This window comes from Pelobates fuscus, chromosome 1 (assembly GCF_036172605.1).
Source record: "Pelobates fuscus isolate aPelFus1 chromosome 1, aPelFus1.pri, whole genome shotgun sequence".
Taxonomy (NCBI): Eukaryota; Metazoa; Chordata; class Amphibia; order Anura; family Pelobatidae; genus Pelobates; species Pelobates fuscus.
The window spans coordinates 337935031-337957177 of NC_086317.1; the positions used below are offsets into that span (position 1 = coordinate 337935031).

General features: G+C 39.2%; 1 protein-coding gene across 1 annotated transcript in view; it reads left to right on the forward strand.

Annotated features, from left to right (window-relative positions):
* Nucleotides 1-665: 665 nt before the first annotated feature.
* SLC15A1 (solute carrier family 15 member 1) overlaps nucleotides 666-22147 on the forward strand; it is a gene marked incomplete at its 5' end in the record, with an annotated part of 52763 nt that continues 31281 nt past the window's right edge. Inside the window, 15 exons of the mRNA XM_063431459.1 lie at nucleotides 666-701; nucleotides 2111-2195; nucleotides 2404-2545; nucleotides 5815-5934; nucleotides 6098-6197; nucleotides 8020-8110; nucleotides 9994-10077; nucleotides 10687-10769; nucleotides 11604-11690; nucleotides 11783-11872; nucleotides 12207-12251; nucleotides 12969-13001; nucleotides 13094-13182; nucleotides 14476-14557; nucleotides 20989-21120. Of these exons, the coding sequence (XP_063287529.1) occupies nucleotides 666-701; nucleotides 2111-2195; nucleotides 2404-2545; nucleotides 5815-5934; nucleotides 6098-6197; nucleotides 8020-8110; nucleotides 9994-10077; nucleotides 10687-10769; nucleotides 11604-11690; nucleotides 11783-11872; nucleotides 12207-12251; nucleotides 12969-13001; nucleotides 13094-13182; nucleotides 14476-14557; nucleotides 20989-21120 (1299 nt within the window). The remainder of the gene's footprint in view (nucleotides 702-2110; nucleotides 2196-2403; nucleotides 2546-5814; nucleotides 5935-6097; nucleotides 6198-8019; nucleotides 8111-9993; nucleotides 10078-10686; nucleotides 10770-11603; nucleotides 11691-11782; nucleotides 11873-12206; nucleotides 12252-12968; nucleotides 13002-13093; nucleotides 13183-14475; nucleotides 14558-20988; nucleotides 21121-22147) is intronic.

The following is a 22147-nucleotide window of genomic DNA, read 5'->3' on the forward strand; positions in this document are numbered from 1 at the left end:
ATTGAACATTTGGAGGCTTTCCCCTAATCATAATTCATCTTTTCCCCCCATCAATCATCTTTTTTTGCCACCACGGACTAAATTCTGAATAATGAAAGAAGTAAAACGGCTCAGTTTGTCTGGTTTTGTTTGTTTTGTGATTTGTCTGTGTAGCATTTAGTTGGGAATTTTGGACAAATTGCTGATTGTTCGAAATTCTTTCAAATTGGGATTCAGTGAAAAAAAGGAATGCATAAGTCGATATCACTATGCAGGTAACTAGTGTTGGTACAGGGTGTCAGCCAATCAAAATGTGGCTCCCCTAGATACATCACTAGACAGCTGAAAAGGCCTTACATTGTGCAGGCAAGACAGCAGTAGAACACAGGGAGGATACGTAGTAGTATAGCAATAGATCAATTTCCTGCTCAGTTATTTTAGCCTAAAAACATCAGTTCCTGGTTTTGTGCATTGCCCTGTCTTTGTTTGTACACATGAATACATCCACCTTATATAATGTAAAATGAGGCTTTAAGCTAACCATCTATTAGTGACATGACTATGACTTTCCATTGAAATTCAACAGATGTTCTGAAGATTTTATAATAATCATGATATTTTTCAGTTGTAGGAGGGAGCTTTTAAAGAAGGACTAAATAAATATAATGAAGCCAAAATTACTTTTTTTTCTTCTCTTTCCAGGGAGCAGCGAAAAGTCAAAGGTTGGTATATTACTTGTGTTGTATTAACATTAATAAACCTACTCAGTAATGGCTGTGTACTCTTCCAGTGAATTGTTATCCCAGTCCCACAGGCAAGCAGAGGTGGACAATCTATTCATTGTCATCATGATAAATCATAAAGTAATGGTAACATGATAATTGGATAAATGGAAGACACCCTACTCTACTTCACTGGGAAGGAAAACACTTACTGCATATTTGGCTTTGTTGTAAAAATTGTACAGGTTACAGCCATCGAGGGAAAGCACAGCAAAAGAGACTTTATAAAATAATATAAAATACTTTGTTTGAAATAGTTTGTCATGAGACGTACTTAAGCAAGATATGTTTGCTTATGTAAAACTGAAAGAAGAGATGACTAACTGTTTATTGAAGCAAGTATTGACTGACTGATGCGTAATGTACTCCTTCACAAAAAGTGCAATAGGGAACTAGAATAGTCATGTAGCAGAAGAAGTGCAAGCCTTATTATCAGAGAGTGGAGGCATGACAGAAACTTTAAAAAAAAAAGTATATATATTTTTTTCTATATAATTTAGTTTATTAAGCTTTTGCCAAAGAAAATATAGAAAGCCATGTAATATAGCAACAACGTGAATAAAAGTAAAGGCACATATAATGCCTTGAAAATACCCAAACAAAGAATGCAGTATAAGTGAGTATCAGCATTTAATGAGCATTTACGTAACACTTCAAGTACCATAACCCCTACAGTGAGTAGTCAAACCATTTTAGAAGGGTTTGACTTCTACCAGGGGTTCATCGGGCACTACTCCCTTCCCTCTCTCAGTTAGATGCTCTCCACTTTCAAGCTAAACTTGGAGCCTTGAGGTGGAGGGCTTAGCTTGTTGTCTGAGAGCAATCAGCTGACACTCCTACTCTTCTGGAGTGTGATAGGAGGCAGTGGCCGGTACTTAGCAGATCCCCAGGTAAGAAGTCAAAGTGTTACACCACACTGCTTGGAGTGTTCCTGTAATGAGATGCTACATCAATGAAAGGGTAGCATAAATTGGAAAGAAACTAGCAGTAGGGGAGTTGGGAATGTACGGATATCCTGAAATACAAATAAGTAAAATAACTTTGAAGATGGAAGAAACATCTTTGAATAAAAAACTAGCAGAACACACATTCAACATTAATTATCCAGTATGGTTGTCTATATTATCTGGTCCAATCTACTTTAAATAAATGAATTAATGCTTTTGGTTGGTATTTTTTTGTTGTTGAAAATACATAAAACAACATTATTTACTAGGGTGCTTGATTTAAAAAAAAACACAAAAAATGTGATGGCCCAGCTTTAAAAGACGCATCGTGCAGCTAGTTACCAATAGTTTGCAGAACATTATTGTATGTATGATTAAAAATGTTCTTTTATTTCCTTCTAGCCAGGCTGTTTTGGTTATCCCTTGAGTATCTTCTTCATTGTCATCAATGAGTTCTGTGAAAGGTTCTCCTACTATGGAATGCGAGGTACTTTTATCATGTTTTTTTTTTCTAACAAATACTACGAGCTGTTTGTCAAGCTCAATTCTACATAACAGTACTTAAACTGGAGCAATAAACAGGAACTTTCACTCGGTTTCTACAGTGACTGCTTCACTATTGACTACTTCACTATTGACTCCATTATTTTCCATTGATATCAACTCTAAATTCTAACCCCTTATCTTTCATATAGCGGTGCTGGTTTTGTACTTCAAATATTTCATACTGTGGGACGATAACCTATCCACTGTCATTTACCATACATTTGTTGCTTTCTGCTACTTGACACCAATCCTTGGGGCTATCATTGCTGACTCCTGGCTGGGGAAATTCAAGTAAGGCTTTATGGAACATCTGAGAAAAAATATTTTTTGGTTTTATATATTAAGCAACATTAGAATAACCATTTGGAATATTATTTGATGTTTTGTGTATTTATAGCCAATGTTTGACATGATAGTCTGCAGGTAGTGGCTTCATTGTTCAATTGACGAAGATTTAAAGTTATCACAACCTTACATTTGAGTCAGGTAACAGATCAGATACTTTTGCTTAAATATGTCAATGCATTAATATTTGCAGCAGTAGAGGATATCATATCATGTAGATGATTACTATAATATAGCATGAATGTGGAACTGCACTCAATCCCATATGAAATGTATCCGGGTGCACCAGACCAGTCCCAGTACCAGGAACCAAATATTTGATGAGGAAAAATAGAAGTCCAGGCACTCTCAGGATACAAAAAGGCCAATTTATTGAACCCACTGCAACGTTTCGACCTACACGGTCTTTGTCAAGATGTAGATGATTACTACAACATTTTTCAAAAGGCATAAATGTCCTGTCAGACATTTTATGCCAGAAACTCCTTGACTAGCCTTTGTGCAACGTATTTTATGTTGGAATTTAGCACAATTATCTAGCACAAAAATATACATTGCCTTAAAAAGGCACTTTCTGGCTATGTGTTGTACAAACTCATTAGTACATGATGTAGTTGAAAGCCAGTTATCTCTGGTGTCATGTTCAAGTTAGTTACTCACACACGTAGGTTGCCCAGAGGTTTTGCTATAGGGCGGGAGTGATAGGGGGGCTGACTCCGTTTGTAGCCCAGAGTGGAGTCCTGAAAAAACCCTGGTCTAATTTGGGCAATTTTCATTGTTTGACCCGAGTCCCGTGTAATTCTGAGAAAGAAATAACATGTCCAGTTAGATGGTTTTGAATTATTATTTTTTTTTAAATGTTGTATTTTTGCAGTGCTTAAGATCGTTACATACAAGCCTGAAGTACCCCAGCGGCAATCCTCATGCACAACTTCACATTGTACAATAGGGGTAGTAGAGCAAACATGCACAATTTTCTATTAAAACAAGGTTGAACTATCGATTCTGAACGGTTAGATGTGTTTTGTTTTTCAAGCAAGCAAGGTACACAAGTCAAGTTATTGTCTAGGAGCATAACATCAGGGTGGAACCTGGCTTGTGTATGAGGGGTTAAACATATAATAGTTACTAGTAGGCTCAAACATGTCTTATCTATACTAAATATATGCAAGATAAAGTATCCACTTGGGCACAGTGTAATGCTATGGGTTTTAGTATACTGCCTTTCGGAGTATGTGATGGGTATAGGGGGGATAGGCAGATGAAGAACAAACATAAGCATAGATCAAATTTGTGGGCATATCAGCTGCATCTGGAGTTAGTCATCAGGATCTGACTTGTGGTAAGCCATGCCGGGTTTATCCGATACCTTGAAGAGGCCAGTATGGAGTGTGGCATCAAGGGTCTGCTTGCAAAGCTGTGCTGGCGCCTCAGAGCGTGTCTTCCCTCCAGCCCTGGGCCTGGTTGAGGGCCTGCATCTGGATACCACAGTCCTGGTGACTCACTGGGGCCAAGACTTTCCCGCCCAGTGGACAAACTGATGGTCATGGTGTTAGTCTCCGCTGTCGACTGACGATCAGCAGTCCGTGTGGATGATGCGGTAAGGCTATGCCTTGGGTGGCATCTCAGCCCAGGCGGTCAAACCTGTGCTTTGCTGTAGTTGTTGTCTCGCCCGGGGGGCGTCCGCTTTGGCAGCAAGTGTCTTTGTTTGGAGGTCCTCTGTGTGAACCCGTGGGTCATCCTGCGTGCTTTGAGTTGCAACCAGAACCTTTGGAATAGTTCCACGAGCCGCTGTAAGGTGGATTCAGTGGAGCTGTGATGTGGCTGCCTGATTAGGCCCTTGTCCTTCGGGTCAGGCAGTGGGTCAGGCGCCATTTTGAGTTGTATAGGCTGAGTGTCCATTCTGAGTGGAAAGCTACAGTATTTGCTTCAAGCTGCCCAGTGGAGACCGGGTTAACCCCCACCGGTCCAAGGGGGAGGGGAAAGGAGCAGAATAAGTCCACCAGGGTGACGTATCCGCTGATTCGTTTCTGCCTTCCCTGTGTAGCTAGTCTGGTGTGGTAGCAGTTTCTGGAGTTTAGCCGGGGTTTTTTTTTGTCTAAAATTAGAATACTGAGTGGGAGCCCTTGCAGCACGCGTCTGATCACCTCAGAGAACAGGCTCCGTCCATGTCCAGTTAGATGTTTTGTGTCAGTGCCACTCTAATGCACCATGATCGAAGTGAATTATATAGCACTGTGTGGTATCGCTAAGGTTGCAGTGTTCTAATGCAGAAAGGTGTAGAGCTAGTAGTTAACACTTTGTGGCCTGGAATTAATATGACCGGTGTGGAGTTTACAAATCTATGGTCAAATAATACCAAATTCATTTAAAGATTTAGTGTCACAATGTGATTCATAGAACTTGTTTAGAATTGGACTTTGGGCATGGTATAGGGCTGGTTTTAGGATGGGCTCATTTCACTATAACATTTACGTACACACAGCATCTGAAGAGGGTTGCTCGGCATGGTAAGTGAAGTTACTGCTAGCTATGACATTTAGGGTTAAGGCTAAGGTTACCAATTAGGATTAGGGACTGACATTACAGAGCAAGATTAACATGTTAGAAGTGAATGTAGGATTAGAATTACACTTAGGGTTAGATTGACATTTGGGGGCTGTATCCCTTACCTTAACACAAAGCATCATCGCTAGTGGGGCTGTAGCACACTTACTAACTCTAATATTCAGTGTAACTCTATCTTAACTCACCTTGCATGATCTTTTTAAAGAAATCCCTCAGACAATGTTAGTGCATGTTTTTGAAAGACCAGTTAGCTGATTTAGAGATAACACTAACCGGAGAACAAGACAACAAACAAGAAAATGATGATGCTTTTGTTGCCAAATACGCATATAATTAGATATTATCAGTTATAAATGTTTATTGTTAAAAGGCTTGCAAACAATGCAAATTAATAGGTATGTAAAATATTAAGTCAATAATCAATTTATTTACAACTTTGAAAAGCAAATGTCTTGAAATATGATGATAATGATGCCTTAATGGGTATTTCGAAAGTCATGATCTTGACTTGGTGGAGAAATATGATATACCCAGTTTAATTATATGCATATAGTCTACATACATCAGTGCAAACTCTTTTATCTTGTTAATAATGATTGTTCTAAAATGAGGCTAACAAAACAATGTCTTTGTCTTTTATATAACAGGACCATTGTCTACTTATCAATTGTCTATGCTGTCGGCCAGGTTATCCTATCCATAAGTGCAATACATGATCTAACTGATGGAAACAAAGATGGGATACCAGATAATCCTACTGTCCACGTGTAAGAACTAATTCCTTAATACTTTTACTAAATGTATATCATGTATGTTTTGTTATGCATCTCCATGTTGTTTCAGTTGATGTTAATGGGATTAGGTAAAGGCAATGTTTACACATGTGAAGCTGGTGATGTGCCAGTAGTAATATTAAACTTCTTGCCACAGTGCATTGTCCATGATTGGCCTTCTCCTCATCGCCCTTGGCACTGGTGGAATCAAACCATGTGTGTCTGCTTTTGGTGGAGACCAGTTTGAAGAACACCAGGTATACCATTAACTGTTACACCATATTTTATGATGATATAACCATCATTTTAGTTGAATTACATGAGTTGTGAAATGTATTTAATCAGTATTGAGTTTGTAACTTTCAACAAATTTCACCTGCATTTTCAAAGTAGGCCATTAGTCCATAGTAATTCACTCTTTTACTAGTACATGTCCTAATAGAAGGAATAGGGTACTCACTGACATATGTTTAAAGGACCACTCTAGTGCCAGGAAAACACACTAGTTTTCCTGGCACTAGAGTGCCCTGAGGGTGCCCCCACCCTCAGGGACCCCCTCCCGCCCGGCTCTGGAAAGGGGAAAGTGTTTAAAACTTACCTTTTTCCAGCGGTGGGCGGAGAGCTCTCCTCCTCCGATCCTTCTCTTCTCCTCCCTGTCGGCTGAATGCGCACGCGCGGGAAGAGCTGCGCGCGCATTCAGCCGGTCACATAGGAAAGCATTCATACTACTTTCCTATGGACGCTTGCGTGCTCTCACTGTGATTTTCACAGTGAGAATCACGCAAGTGCCTCTAGCGGCTGTCAATGAGACAGCCACTAGAGGAAATAGGGAAGGCTTAACCCATTCACAAACATAGCAGTTTCTCTGAAACTGCTATGTTAATGAAAAAATGGGTTAACCCTAGAAGGACCTGGCACCCAGACCACTTCATTAAGCTGAAGTCGTCTGGGTGCCTAGAGTGGTCCTTTAAGATATGCTTTTCAATCTTGCTCTGCAGTACTGCAAAATATAATGCAGTACCACGTACATTATGGAAATAAACATCATTCTTGGTGAAAAAAGGAGCATCTGTCTGTCTCAACCCATTAAAATACCACAGTGTAGTCAGAGAATTGGTTTTACTGGTCACAAACCATAAAAAAGGGCAGTACTTGCAGATCAGAAACTTCACAGATTCTTTCGAATTTGTTTAAAGTTTTATTTTTGTTAAGAAAAATACTTGCTGAAACTAGTTAGAAAAGTGGAATATAGATTGTCAGCATGGATGTATAGACTTTCTTGTCTAACTACACAAACAGCACTCTTTTAAATCTTCACTTAGATTCTACATCCTATATGCAGCTGCTACCAGAAGAAAGGAAGGGATAGGGGGGATAGACTTGTACTTGCCAGTTTCTCAAGCCTAGCAGGACAACCTCAAATAGAGGAGATAGCAGATCTCTGCTTTCAGCCACAATAAGCAGGAATATTTCACCATTTCATTGCAACACAGCAAATACATATTAACCCATGATATACCTTTATCATGCTTCATCAGTTCTTATCTGGTAATTAGAACAAATAAACACACAACAGTTGGTGACATGGATCATTCTAGTAAAGCAGATCTCCCAACTCTCACTCTCTCTTACAATTGAAACTCATCCCTCTTTTATATCCCGTTGTATCTCTGTTCTAGACATTTAGCTGTGTTTGTGTATAAAAAGGCAGAAGAAGCAATAAACTTTAATAAAATATGTCCTTGAATTACAGTACATGTAATTAGCCTTTAGTGTGTGTAAATAAATTATTTTAATATGTATCTAATACTATCGTTCTGCACATGTTAGATTGTTTAAAATGTTATACAACCCTATGTCCAACAGCATTTAGAAACACTAATGTAAAATTATTTCAATCATAAATTATGCAGGTTTTCCTGTATTTGTTTGCATTTATGCCAATAATGAAATATATTAGCTTAGAAGGATGGAATATTCAATAAAACACATCTCTTTCCCTCGAAGAAAAGATAAAACAATATGCAGAATACTAATGTAATTAGCAGTGTCAGAAGTATAACAGGGTTTCTTTTTCAGGACAAACAGAGAAGTCAGTTCTTTTCAATTTTTTATCTCTCAATCAATGCTGGGAGTCTCTTGTCTACCATTATAACTCCAATTCTAAGAGGTATACATTTAATTGGTTGAATGTATTTATGCAGAAGTGTTTGAATGATTTCTAATATTTCAGTGTGTTTCACTATAAGGCATGATGTGTCTCTTTATTGTCTATAATTTTTTTTCCATTAATGAAAATAAAAGTTTTGCACGATCTGCTTGTCAGCTAATGGACGCATCATGTTTTAGAATCCTGAATGGTTATAATGAACCAGAGATCATGTATAGTTTATAATGGTGCAGCTTAATGCTTTGCACGAGATTATCAAGCGTGTCGAATACAGCTTTGTATTCCTAACACTATAGTGTTCCTTTAATGGCGGTAGTAGAAATAACTACTGCTAACTCTTAGACACCTATGTCCCAGTGCCACCCTAAGAACAGAAATCGCCTCTAAACAGCTATACTACTTTAACAGATTACTTTTAACCACTACACTACCCTAACACATTACCCTTAAGTCGTAACACTCTAACCAAGGCATAAAAATATCATGTAATATCAAAGATACATAATGGCAAATGTGAATTTGTTTAAAATAATGACACTTCAAGGGTGTATGTATGTGCATATATATATATATATATATATATATATATACACACATATATACATACACACATAGGGCCGGCACAACCAAGGAGGCGCAGTGTCTGGATGACTGTCAGGAGGGGAGGAGTGCACTACATAGAAAGAAACACAAAAAGGGGCTGGGGGAGAAAGGGACACACAAAGGAGCTGGGGGAAATTGACATATAAATGGGCTGGTGGGAGAAAGAGACACACAAAGGGGCTGTGGAAGAAACGCACAAAGGGGCTGTGGGGTTAAAGAGACACACAGATGCTGGGGAAGAGACACACAGAGGTGCTAGGGGAGAAAGAAACCCACAAAGATTTTTGGGGGTAGAGACACACTGGGGCTGCAGAAGAGGGTAAAGAGAAACACAAGGGTTCTGGGGATAGGAAAAGCTGGCAATTTTTGTTTTGGGTTGGAAAGGGGATGCAAGTAGAGGGCCTTGGGTGCAAAATAGTTTTGCACCGACCCTGTATACACAAACTTTGAGTCCAGGCCAACTCCTGTGGTTTGCATCCCTTCCTGTCACATGTGCCTTATTGCAGAAAACCCAAGGAGGAAGATTTCCCTAAAATTATTTGTTTTATCTCTACATAGTTTAGTGATTATCTTTATACGCATATGTGGTTTCAAGACTAATTTGGAAAAGGCCATGAAAAGTTTAGTTTGGGGAACAAGATGAATTAGAGACTTAATCAAACTTATTTTATTACCTACATTTTCCAACTCGGTTGTCAACTCACCACAATGCACTGGCAAAGTGGATAGCAATTAGCATTCGATCTCTATTGCCAAATACTATTGGTTTCTCTTACCTCACAAGTAAGTGAGTTAATCTCATAAGAGCAGACATTAGGTTGCTAGGTAAAGACCTGACAAAAATGGGGTGCATTGGCATTGTGCCAGACTTATGTTGATATATAGTGATGTCCCGAACAGTTCGCCGGGAACTGTTCGCTGGCGAACATAGCTTGTTCGGTCTGCCCCCTATTCGTCATCATTGAGTAAACTTTGACCCTGTACCTCACAGTCAGCAGACACATTCCAGCCAATCAGCAGCAGGCCCTTCCCTTCCAGACCCTCCCACCTCCATGACGAATAGGGGCGGACCGAACATTGCATATGTTCGCCAGCCGCGTTCGCCACGAACAAGCTATGTTCGCCGGCGAACAGTTCTTGGCGAACTGTTCGGGACATCACTATTGATATACTGTAACTAAACCCCTATTATTTTTTATTAAGTTAGATGTTTTAATATACGTGCCCTGTGTACCTTTGCAGTGTACATACAACATTACTTGTGTTTTTCTTTCTATCAGGGCAGGAGTGTGGCATCCACACAAAGCAGTCATGTTATCCTTTGGCATTTGGAGTCCCTGCAGCTCTCATGGTTATTGCACTCAGTAAGTTATGCACGCTGTGTATTCTGTGTACAAGCTGAACATATCTGTACTGTGTACATAAATGTAAGGTCGTTAAATTCAACTTTTCACACATACCCGTATCTGCTATTGAACCAAAAGAAGGAAAATACCCCAAATTGAAGTGGTTTACAATAGTTTCACAAAAAGGGAAAATATTAATTTTTGACTGGTTAGTACATATACACCCCTACTCATCAGCCTTTTCTCATCTCACCCCAACGTATAGTGACTTTGACTCTAGAATACTAAACATTCTCCGTACAGCTTTCTTACTTACCTTAATCTAGCCTGACCTCATTGATCTTCACCTGCCTTTACTCATTCTTGATATGGCTGGCTATTGTATAAACTCACAGAGAAGGTGAAAAATCCTAATATATATATATTTTTTAAATTGTAGAAAATTATATGATATATGCAAAGCTGAAAAATAATTTGTGTTGCTAAAAAATGTGCAACACATACTTATAACATTGCTTTTTACAAACAAATGGAAATGAGCCAAAGGACATTTTTAACAATCCCTCTTATCTTACATGCCTTTCCCAATATGGTTTGGTCTTATGATATTCTTATTGATTTTAATAGTTGTGTTTATCGTTGGAAGTCCAATGTACAAGAAGGTGTCACCTCAAGGCAATATTATGGTACAAGTGTCTAAGTGTATTGGGGTAAGTAAAACTATTGCAACCATTGTTGTGTGTGACACTCCATTTAGATCTAACGGCATGATAAAAGTAAATATGTTTACCTCTAAAAGACTTCAGGTTATGGAAGTGATGTATCTAACCACATTTTATGGGCTACTTGTATATCATAAAGTTCTACTAGTTCACATAAACTTATTATTGGGTTTTAGTGTATATAGGTTTTAATCTGGGGGGGGGGGGTGTTTCATTATACTTTAAACTTTGCTTAAACAGATATTGTTGCAATTGTGGGGAAAATAAATATATGTCTGACTGCTCCAATGTGTAAAGTATAATTGGAATCTAAGCATTCTCACTTATACATCCTTACATTTTAGTGAGTAGTGAGTAAGTAAGTGAGTAAGCCATCAGGGCAGGCTCTTCACAAGACATTGTCCTGACTGAGTTATATCAACCCAGATCTCTTAGCAAGTACTTGAAATCAGGAAGATATATTGGGAAAAGAAGAGGCATGGCTAAGGGAGCAGCATTATACTGCAGACAACGGGAAGAAAAATAATCAAGAATATACCTATCACATGTTATTTATTTGTGTTGGCGTCTTGAGTCCCGATAAATGTATCTAGGTGCAAAGTGACTGTCTCTATGTATAATGAAACTCCCCCTAGGAACTTCCTGTTGTGATCACTTAGCTCATGGTATCACAATGATTAATTTCATCAAAACCAGAAAACATACAATCATTTTTAATATACAGTGTATAAGCAAAGCATAAACACATTGAAGATCTATATTACATAATTCATATTGATTATCCATAATGTAATACTATTTCTCTGGTCAATCTCTTGACAGTTTGCAATCAGCAACAGATTCAGGAATCGTAGTAAAAGCATTCCAAAAAGAGAGCACTGGATGGACTGGGCAAAAGAGAAGTACGAGGTATCGAAGCGCTTCCTAATTTTCCAACCAGCAGAACTTTCTATTGAAACATGCCTATCGAAAAAACTAAATGTGTTCTTTCCTTATTTTAGGAGCGTCTCATTGCACAAATTAAAATGGTTGTGCGAGTCCTTTTTCTGTACATTCCCCTCCCAATGTTCTGGGCTCTTTTTGATCAACAGGTAATGACATATTAATTTCTATATTTGATATAATCACATGCATGTACTGTAGGGTCATTAAAAGATAAATATATACTATTAAATAATAAATAAATACATATATACTATTCGTGTATGATGTGTCTCCTAATATCAGTGCCATCCAGAAGTGTTCAGTGCAAGTCTTTCTAAAATAAGAAGTGCACCTTTTATGATAAACATGACTTTGCTTCATCTTAAAGAGAATACAATTTCATCTGTATATTGCCATTCCCAAACTGCTAACACATTTCTATTTGTCAAGGTATTCTTTATGTTGTGACTTATCAATGTGTGTCCATCTTCCTGCTTGTAGGGATCAAGATGGACTCTGCAAGCCACAACCATGGATGGAAATTTTGTAAGTCTTCATAAAAGACACACTGTTATTATTATTATTATTATTATATTACAATTTGCGGACTTGCAACACTGATAATTCCTACAGTTAGTAAAACAAATGTTACACTCTTCTATATTTTCCCTCTTATATGTATATAAACTGATTATTCTTCTCCGTATCTATCTTCATGGCCCCTCTTTCCCTCTCCCTTCTTCCCTTCTTCCCTTCAACGACGTCCTTCCATTGATAGTTTAGAGCAGCCTTAACATTAGATACTGTGTTTTTTTTCATGACTGATTCCATCACTGCTGGTGTGTGGTTCTCCGTGTGTGCTGGAGAGCAGAAAAATCATGTCTTCCTGGGTACATGTATTAGGTGTATATGCTGCTGGCTGACCTGCATGTATGGGGCCTCCATAACTTCCTGTAGTGTCTCCATGAAGGCTGCAGGAGGGATGGCTGCGTTGATCAAGTGAAATATTCTCTAAACATCTTCTAATCTTCAAACTGGCCCATTGTAGCATTAAGCTTGTTAAAGTCCAGTCACTCACTACCACCTACCAGTAAACTACCAGTATTTTATATACATAGTTTTATTGAATGTTACGATTATTATATTTAAATAACATATGGTATCATATTGTAATACAGAGTATCATGTTGTTTAGAACTGACTTTATAATCAATTATTAATTATTATTATTATTAATTATTAATGACTTTATTTTTATTTTAGGGAGCGATACAAATTCAGCCAGACCAAATGCAGGTAAGTTACCATTACTCTTATTATCCTAGAAAAGAATATTAACGTTCACATTTTGTATGTTTTATTAATATTTATTTATTTTTATTTTCTAGACTGTTAATCCCATCCTGATTATTGTTATGGTGCCGATTATGGATGCTGTGGTGTATCCTCTAATTAAAAAATGCAAGCTTAATTTCTCGTAAGTGTAAGCGCTTTGTTGAGTGGCATTTAATGCTCAATATATGACGTGCTCATTGTTGGTTCTATACTTTTATTTCAGATTAGGATAATGTTTATGTCTAACTGATGATCAAGTGTAACTAAACACAACGATAAGCACATAATAAGTTAAAGTACTACCAATGCATGAAATGTTAGCATGTTCAGATTGCATTACAGGTGGCAGACTGATGCTGAGAGGCAATTATAACAAAAATTCACAAAAACTTTTTCAAATTACAAATTGGCCATTTCCAAAGTAATATTTTACTACAGTTCCACTCTTCTTCAAACAGGATGGTTATAATGGCCATAGCTTTACAGATTGACCACCTTTAGATTAATAAAAATAAAAAAAACTATGAAATGTGGAGTAAAGAGTAGCAAATTGCTAAGTTTAGGCAAAAAACAGAGCCTCTAGAAAAATAAAGGATTTGAAAAATGATTGTAGTTTAGCAATTTTGGTCTATATATTCACTTGAAATATTTTTTTGTTCTTATTTTGTTAAAATATTTGTTGGATCTATTTTTTATAACACCAGTTTGTAAAACCAGACACTATAAAGTACACATATTACTCTACTACTGTACAGTTTGATGTATAGCACACAAGTAATCCTCTCCACAATGCATCTGTTTGTTATTCCCCAGTTTATAAAAGGACATTTAAAGATTTAATCTGCAGTTCTACGATTTTACTATTAAAAATGTATAGCTCCGTAACCCTTTTTTCTTCTTCATCATCTTTTTTTTTTTTTTGTACGCACCATCTAAAAATTAAATTAAAATAGTAACATTATATTTATACTGGAAAAAAAGTTTCACGACCTTCAGCTCCGTCCCAGTCCTGGTACTCTGAGAGTCATGGCACTGCTGCCGAGTTACCGTTCAGAGAGCACACGACCAGAAGCAATTGCTGTGGTCTATACCTCATCACACACAGCCAACGCCACATGAATCACATTCAGCCAACCATACATAAACCCAACACACATCACACTTAGCCACACTCACTCAGAGGACCTTAGAGGTCATCAACGACTGGAAAATACTGTGTTTATATAGATAGATATTGTTTGGGGGTGCGTCGATGAAGCTAGCCTTGGGGCATTTGAGAGGGTAATTCCAATCATGTATATATGTATAGATGCTCATTAGATATACTTTGCTTTGGAACTTTTTGTCCACTGTTCATTGGTGATGCTATGCTGATTCTCTCTGCAGTATGGAATTGGTACTTAAGTCATTATTCATTGTGTTCTTAATTCCATAGACCTCTGAAGAGGATGACTGTAGGGATGTTTCTTGCTGCTATGGCCTTTGTTGTTGCTGCAGTGGTACAAATAGAAATTGATGTAAGTACTCAAAAATGTATACTCCTACAGCCTCATATGTCATTAATTAAATCTATACCTGGTATTTGTCTGTGCCTTATTATTACAAATGAGCAAAACACCTAACTGCTGGCTTTGAAGGTAACTTAAAGGAACACACCATGCACAATTGCCACTACGTGGCCATTGGTTCTCCCCAGTGAAATTAGTCAAACCTCTTTAGAACAGTTTGACTTCATATGACAAACTTTTCCGTTGTGAAAAAGGGCAAAGCAGTTTTGAAACCATGAAAGGTTGGGGACAGCAATTGTAGATGCCAGAGGATTGCATCCGGGGCTGCTAAAACATGTCAGGTTTTTATATATATATATATATACAATCAGAACAATAGAGTGTGCCAAGGGGTTGGGAATCAGAGTAGCTTTAACCCCTTAAGGACACATGCCATGTGTGACATGTCATGATTCCATTTTATTCCAGAAGTTTGGTCCTTAAGGGGTTAAGTAAAACAAATGAAATAAAACAAATTATACACTGTCCATATGATAGTATAAAATTGTGTATGTAAAAAAAAAAAAGTCCAGGATAAAATATACCGTATTTTTCGCTCCATAAGACGCACTTTTTTTCCCCTCAAAAGTGAGGTGAAATGTCTGTGCGTCTTATGGAGCGAATATGAAGCTTTACTTACCTGTCTTGCAGCGTTGGCCGGCAGCACAGGGCGCACCGCGGTAGTGGAACTTGAATTTCATGTTCCGGTTTCCGGCGGGACTGAAAGGAAGTGTGCACAAGCTGAGTGCGCACTTCCTTTCAGTCCCGCCGGAAACCGGAACATGAAATTCAAGTTCCACTACCGCGGTGCGCCCTGTGCTGCCGGCCAACGCTGCAAGACAGGTAAGTAATTATGGGACAAGGGGAGGGGGACAGTATGGGAGAGAAGAATATGGGGAGGGGGATGAAGTCTATGGGGAGGGGGGGGATGAAGTCTATGGGGAGGGGGGGGATGAAGTCTATGGGGAGGGGGTGGATGAAGACTATGGGGAGGGGGTGGGTGAAGTCTATGGGGAGGGGGTGGGTGAAGTCTATGGGGAGGGGGTGGGTGAAGTCTATGGGGAGGGGGTGGGTGAAGACTATGGGGAGGGGGTGGGTGAAGACTATGGGAGAGAGGAGAAGACTATGGGAGGGGGGGACACTATGGGACAGGGGAGAAAAAAAAATATTCTGTACAAACTGTCCCATAGTAAGAAACACTATGGGACAGTTTGTTCAGAATATTTTTTTTCTGGGTTTCTTCCTCTAAAAACTAGGTGCGTCTTATGGTGAGGTGCGTCTTATGGAGCGAAAAATACGGTAATAGTATAAATAAGTCTGTACGGGTTTGCCTGTATCTTCAGGTTAGTACACCTTCCAAATGTTCAGAATCCAGGAACATAAAAGAGAAGAAAAAACTCCAGTAGTGCAATATGTATAAAATAAGATAAAAGCTTAAATAAAAAGAAATCCAAATGGCCTACTCACATGGGATAGAGCTAAGACCAGCTCTTGAATAAAGCGCCTGTGTGGGAATGCTGTTCCCGATGCTCCTGCAGGCACTCAGGGGGTGGCCAAAAATGCCGCCCCCAAATGCCCCCCCGTGTTCCTCCTGATGGCCACCTGATGGACCCCTCACCCCCCCCCCGGCGGGCACCTGCCTCCCTGTCAGACGCGGTGAGGGAGCTGTGTTCTCCCAGCTCTGCTCCTTCGCGCACCATTTGCTGATGCCAGGAGCCAGAATATGATGGTTTTATCTTTCCAGTGAGGACTTCACCAAGTATCCCAAGGTGGGGATTATACCACCTATGCTGATTACACTGAGCGGGCTATCTGCTCAGGTAAATGTGAGTACAACCTATTTATTTTCACTCCTGGTTGAATATATTTTATACATCCTGCAGTTTTCTTCTCTTTTATGTTCATGGATTCTGAACATTTGGAAGGTATACTAACCTGAAGATACAGGCAAACCCTTACAGACTTATCTATACTATTATATTTTATCCTGGACCTTTTGTTTGTTCTTTTTATATACATGATTTTATACTATCATATGGACAGTGTATAATTTGTTTTATATCATTTGTTTTACTTAAATCGATTCTGATTCCTAACCCCTTGACACACCCTATTGTTCTGTATTTCTATGATTCCTTTTGGTTTTTTGGGAGAGACTAACCCGTTAAGGTGTGCTGCCTTCCCTACCCATAAAATAGCGCTATTCCACTACTTGTTTTTCCGTTTGCTCAGTTTCACTATTTGTCAGGGTGGCTGAAACCTTTTTTTTTAAAGCAAGCTTGCAACTATGCAGGGTTTTATTTTACATTGAGCAGTGTTTGTGTGTTTGAATGTAAGCAAGTTTTTGTATAGAGTATGTATGTGTGAATGTAGGGGTGTATTTGTGTGTAGTGTTATGTGTTAATATGTACTCTTGCTATTTGAAAGCAATGGTTTACTTGTGTGTAGTGTTTGCCTGTGAATGAGGTGTGTGTCTTTATGTAGTGTTGACCTTTGAGATGTATGCACATATACATATACACTTCCACATACATAAACTGATACACATACACACACATATATACATGAAGATGCATTAACACAAATACAGATACACACATACATGGGTACAGATATGCATATACACAGACACCCACAGACAGATACATAGATACACAGGTGCAAACATTGACACACATGCAAAAACACACTGACACATACAGATGTACAGCTAAATACACTGACACACATGCAGATACAAAGACACACACTAACACAAGTAGAGAGACACACACACATTGAAACACATGCAGATACACAGACAAAGATACAAACACTGACACATACACAGATATTCAAGGGCACACAGAGATACACTGATTGATAGATAAACAGACACACAGATACACATACAGACAAAAACACACAAACACACATACAGACACACAGATACATAGACACACATGCAAATACAGAGATACACAGATAGATACAGAGACACATACTAATACACAGATACACATGCGTTTCTGTTAGTCCACCCATTGTACAGCACTACGGAATTTTCTGACGCTATATAAATAATAAAATAATAATAACAATGTAATTTTTTTTTTACCATCCCTCCCTCCTCTTTCCTACCCTCCCTGGGGTTTAGTCTGCTGGTTGAGGCTGTTGGGAGTCAGAGGTTCTCCCCATCCGTGCTCTGTCCTGTCCTGTCTGTCACGGCTCTGTGTTTCCTTCCAGGTGTCACGGTTGCCGGCACGCCGCGTGGCAGGGCTGTGCCTGACCGGCACAGCCTCGCCGACAGCACGAGCTTACCTGCTCGGCGGCAAGCCGACAACCGCTTCCTGCATCCTCCGGCTGTCGCGCCCGGATCCAAAATGGCGCTGACCGCGTGGTTGCGCCTAAACGTAGCTCCGCCCCCAAAGTTCATACTGACGTGCGAGTGACGTCACGATGTCAATGCGCACGCACGTTTTGGGGTCAGAGGTCGCCCTCTGACCAATCAGACCTTAAAGAGGGATATTTAAATCCCTAGCTCACCTCAGTACCTTGCCCTGTCGTGGTTTCCTGTTCCTGGTTTCCTGAGAGTGCTTTATCATTGTGAATCTGATTTCCTGGTATCCTGATCTTGGCTTTTCCCTGGTTATTCTGAATTCTGGTTTCCCTGACTTGGCTTGTGTAAACAGTATTGTGTATTTTCTGGCTTCCTTGACCTTGGCTTTCCCTTTGACCATTCTCTGTCTCTAGCGTATTAGTCCGGCCATTCTAAGGTCCGGTTTACGCTCTGTCCTTTTATTTTCCTTTTCTTGCCTATGTATATGTTTACATAGTTTCTGCGTGCTGGACAACAGTAATAGTCGTGACACCAGGCAGCCATTATAAATGTGGTCCAGTCACGCTGTTAAAGGGTCGCAATCAGGGGTCAAGTCCTGGGGAAAAAAGTGTGGGAACTCACCCAAGATTCCTGCCCCTCCCCCCCTTAAAAATAAAATAAAAATTACACTCCTATGCATATAGTGCAGTGCAGGGTGTGTATAATGAATGTAGTGTGTTTGTAGTGAGTGCAGTGTGTATAATAAATTTAGTGTGTTTGTAGTGAGTGCAGAGTGTGTATAATGAATGTAGTGTGTTTGTTGTGAGTGCAGTGTGTGTATAATGAATGTAGTGTGTTTGTATTAAGTATAGAGTGTGTATAATGAATGCAGTGTGTTTGTAGTGAGTGCAGATTGTGTATAATAAATATAGTGTGTTTGTGGTGGATGCAGAGTGTGTATAATGAAGTGTTTGTAGTGAGTGCAGTGTGTATAATACATGTGGTGTGTTTGTAGTGAGTGCAGAATGTGTATAATGAATGTAGTGTGTGTAGTGAGTTCAGTGTGTATAATGAATGTAGTGTTTAGTGAGTGCAAAGTGTGTATAGTGAATGTAGTGTGTTTGTAGTGAGTGCAGAGTGTGTATAATGAATGTAGTGTGTTTGTAGTGAGTGCAGAGTGTGTATAATGAATGTAGTGTGTTTGTAGTGAGTGCAGAGTGTGTATAATGAATGTAGTGTGTTTGTTGTGAGTGCAGTGTGTGTATAATGAATGTAGTGTGTTTGTATTAAGTATAGAGTGTGTATAATGAATGCAGTGTGTTTGTAGTGAGTGCAGATTGTGTATAATAAATATAGTGTGTTTGTGGTGGATGCAGAGTGTGTATAATGAAGTGTTTGTAGTGAGTGCAGTGTGTATAATAAATGTGGTGTGTTTGTAGTGAGTGCAGAATGTGTATAATGAATGTAGTGTGTGTAGTGAGTTCAGTGTGTATAATGAATGTAGTGTTTAGTGAGTGCAAAGTGTGTATAGCGAATGTAGTGTGTTTGTAGTGAGTGCAGAGTGTGTATAATGAATGTAGTGTGTTTGTAGTGAGTGCAGAGTGTGTATAATGAATGTAGTGTGTTTGTAGTGAGTGCAGAGTGTGTATAATAAATGTAGTGTGTTTGTAGTGAGTGCAGAGTGTGTATAACGAATGCAGTTTGTAGTGAGTGCAGCGTGTGTATAATGAATGCAGTGTGTTTGTAGTGAGTGCAGAGTGTGTATAATGAATGCAGTGTGTTTGTAGTGAGTGCAGTGTGTATAATGAATGTAGTGTGTTTGTAGTGAGTGCATAGTGTGTATAATGAATGCAGAGTGTGTATAGTGAATGTAGTGTGTTTGTAGTGAGTGCAGTGTGTGTATAATGAATGCAGTGTGTATAATTAATGCAGTGTGTGTAGTGTGTTTGTAGTGAATGCAGAGTGTGTATAGTGAATGTAGTGTGTGTAGTGAGTGCAGTGTGTATAGTGAATTTAGTGTGTTTCTAGTGAGTGCAGAGTGTGTATAATGAATGCAGTGTGTGTAGTGAATGTAGTGTGTTTGTAGTGCGTGCAGAGTGTGTATAATGAATGCAGAGTGCGTATAGTGAATGTAGTGTGTTTGCGCTGGATGATGTGTGTGTGTGTGTGTGTGCTGGATGATGTGTGTATGTGCGCTGGATGATGTGTGTGTGTGTTGGATTGTGTGTGTGTGCTGGATGATGTGTGTGTGTGTTCGATGATGTGTGTGTGTGTGTTCGATGATGTGTGTGTGTGTGTGTTGGATGATGTGTATGTGTGTGTGTGTTGGATGATGTGTGTGTGTGTGCTGGATGATGTGTGTGTGCTGGATTATGTGTGTGTGTGTGTGCGCTGGATGATATGTGTGTGCTGGATGATGTGTGTGTGTGTGTGCTGGATGAAGTGTGTGTGTGTGCTGGATGATGGGTGGGAGAAGCATTTTTATTTTAACTTTATATGTGTATATTTTTTTGTTTTATTCCCCCCTCCCTCCTTCTTACCTTGTCAGGGAGGGGGGAGATCGCCTGGTGGTCCGGTGGAGGGATGCAGTAGCTGCACACAGAGACCACCACATGCTGTGTTCCCTCTCCAGCTCTAACTCTTGCGAGACTCGCCTGTGCGGTGCGTTGCCATGGTAACCCGTGGCAACGCTCTGACAGCCGCGCGTCTCGCGAGAGTTAGAGCTGGAGAGGGAACACAGCGTGTGGTGGCCTCTGTGTGCAGGTAGCAGGGCAGGTCCTGCAGGATCACTAGCGGGAACGGCGTTCCTGCTTTGGAAAAAGTGCAGGAATGACGTTCCCATGCGTTCCTGCAGGACTCGAGCCCTGGTCGCAATATACGACCGGGTCCTTGAAAACACATTGCCATTGGGTGGCCCTTGCACTTGGGGCCAACAGTGGAGCTACACTTGTGGTAGTTCTGGGGCACACCAAGCACAGTGCTGCAACACACTGGTTGCGGAGCTCTGCTGTAAACCTTCCATTCACATTATTCAGAGTTATTTGCATTATTGTACTTATAAATGAACAAACTAAAATATACTTGTCTTCATATGTGTTTGCAGAAAACTCTTCCAGACTTCCCATCAAAAAGTGACTTTCAACTGAAAGTCATAAATTTAGGTTCAAATGATGCCAACATTTCTTATATGAATAACCCATCTTCTGAGTTCTACAGACTACTGGTTCCTCACCAGGTATGTTTACCTGAAAGCTTTTCATTGTTTTATCTTGATCTAATATATTTTATGTATTATATATACCATAATGACAGATGTTTGTTTCATTAGTGGTGCAGTTTTCATTCGTGGCTGAGTGCAACAATGTTTGTCGCTCTTAAAAACCATTCCCAAAATCCAATCTTCTGCAAATATGTAATATCTTTCTAAACTATCTGACAACTAACTCACTTCTAAATTTGAAGATTTGCCTTTAGTAAATAAATATATATTAACCAATTTACTAACCAAATTATTCTTTAGTATAGATTCCAATATCAATGTGGCTCCCTTGGACCATACTTAAAAAAATTATTCCAATACAAAGCAAATAATTCGGAGAGCTAACACGAATGCCTACCTCAATTTAATAATGATAACCTTTAGAATATGTTACTTCATACAGTGAGGATCTCTGCAAAATATCTTCCTTTAAAATGTTTTTTTTATCTATTGATTAATTTGTAGAAGAAATCTAATTGTACTACCAAGCCAATGAAAACATCCTTGATCACGTCAACCATAAATCAAATATATGGCAAAAGAGAGAAGAAACTAGACTGTCCAGTGACCACACAGGTAGTTAAAAAGTAACTTTTAATAAATTCAAAATTAAGAGGAGCTAGAGAGATACCTAGCTCTGAACGAATAAATATATATAGAACACTACATAAACCAAATCTGAGGAAAAAAGCAAAAAGGGTACGTAGAGAGAAGAAAAGAATATAAATAGATACAACACTAATGTTGTCCCTGCTAAGCTGCTAAATGGAAACAGAGAGGATAGTCTCTGATTTCCTATGTACAGAGTGCTCTATACTGTATAACTAAGAGATGAAACATAGTATCAAATTTGTCAGGAGGACAACGATGTCAGAACATGTCCGTTACTAAATAACGAGTTCGCAGAATGTATAGCTGAGACAATAGTGATAACAAGGTACGTGCTGAGCCTGACTCAAAACTATGCACCAAAGGCACTTAATGTCTAAACAGTGCCTTAGGG